This window comes from Austrofundulus limnaeus, unplaced genomic scaffold (genome assembly GCF_001266775.1).
Source record: "Austrofundulus limnaeus strain Quisiro unplaced genomic scaffold, Austrofundulus_limnaeus-1.0 Scaffold102, whole genome shotgun sequence".
Classification (NCBI taxonomy): Eukaryota; Metazoa; Chordata; class Actinopteri; order Cyprinodontiformes; family Rivulidae; genus Austrofundulus; species Austrofundulus limnaeus.
Genome location: NW_013952504.1, coordinates 687,549 through 689,169, shown reverse-complemented (window position 1 = coordinate 689,169; position 1,621 = coordinate 687,549). Strand labels below are relative to the sequence as shown.

General features: G+C 39.9%; 1 protein-coding gene across 1 annotated transcript in view; it reads right to left on the bottom strand.

Annotated features, from left to right (window-relative positions):
- The window catches only part of smc3 (structural maintenance of chromosomes 3), a gene marked incomplete in the record, with an annotated part of 36,905 nt that overhangs the window by 5,537 nt on the left and 29,747 nt on the right, over positions 1-1,621 (bottom strand). Inside the window, 2 exon segments of the mRNA XM_014013499.1 lie at positions 582-759; positions 1,158-1,349. Coding sequence (XP_013868953.1) covers positions 582-759; positions 1,158-1,349 — 370 coding nt within the window.

Below are 1,621 nucleotides of genomic sequence, written 5' to 3'. Positions count from 1 at the left end.
GATAAGTATTGTATTTGTTCTAATAATTGTTATGGGCAGGTTACAATATAAAAATGTTTGTCATAATCATGTCTTGTGATTATTTCACAAGAGTTTTACTTTTAAACTGTAGTGTATTTAATTTAGTTATGTTAGTTATGATAGTTTAGTTATGATGTAAATACAATAAAAATCAAACTAAGATTTAGATTAATTATCTTTTTGATCCATGCATTGGTAATGTCTGACTGGGCCTCGTGCCTCTTTATGTTCAATAAATTGGGCCCCGAGGTCAAAAAGGTTAAGGACCCCTGATTTAGACTGTGGATTCATTGGTAAGAGGGTCAGAGATGCAGCTGCCAGGAAAAAGACTAAGTGGGGTTATATGGATGCCATTAGAGAGGACAACGGATGAAGATGAAGTGAGGTGGAGGAGGGTGATTCACTGATGAGGAAACATGAAAGAAAATTTAAAAAAAAAAGAGTCTTGAAAGGATTTGCACAAAATAACATTTTCAGGGTAAGTTTGAACCAACTAAAAGCAGATTTCATGTTAGGCCAATTAAAGTAAATTGTCCTTCATTCACACACGGGCTCTTTACCTGAGACAGCCTTCCTGTGCTGAGCGTCGAGGGCCTGATCGATCTCATCGAACAGGTAGAAAGGAGCGGGGTCACACTTCTGGATGGCGAATATCAGAGCCAGAGCTACCAGAGACTTCTGGCCTCCTGACAGCTGCTGCATCTCCCTCATCTCACCCTGCTTCCCAGTGAAGGACACCTGCAGGCCAGAGCCACAGCAAGACATGATTCTCACTGTGTTTTACAATTATTATTAGACTCCTTGTTCTGGAAGGACAAAGATAAAGTGTTTTATAGCTTTCAGACTGATCCAGATACATTTAGTGAGAACAGGACTGTGTATTACTCATTGACTAACTTCACCTTGGCTACACTAGAAAGGATCGAGTTTTTCAATAAGACAAATGTACAGTTTTTTTTCTTCAGACTGAAACTAAAAACATGTTGTAGAACTTGCATTTTTCAGCCTTTGATTACAGAGGGGCTTAGAAACAGGTTTAAATTAGAACAATGCAACATGCAGGACTTTTCATTGGCTGTATATTCAGTATAATAAACTAATGCCTACGTTCTGAAATCAAACAAAAAGGTTCTCACTCTGATGCCGACTCCAGTGAACTGGTCCACTGAGGGAACGCTGCTCTGTGAACCAGAACCCCGCTCGCTATCTGTACCCCCCTCTCCTTCATCCTGGGACTGGCTGCCTTCAGCATCACCCTTTTTCATCACCAGCGTAGCTTTGCCTCCTGGCACCAGCTTCTGGAAAACCTCGCTGAAGTTCTTTGACACCTGTGAGGAAGCAGCGAAACATCACAGTGAATTAATGTTATTTAACACGAGGCAGAAATCAAACACAACATCTTTATTTGAAGAAGAGGAAAAAGTCCACTCGTGATTAGAGCTGCACAATGAGAATCGTCATCTCAGCGTACATGTGTGTAGTCTAGGGGTGTAAGAAAATATCGATACACTGAAATATCGCGATATTTCATTTCCCGATACTGTATTGATTTTCTAAAGCCCTGTATCGATTTTTTATTAAGGTTTAAAATGTCAACTTT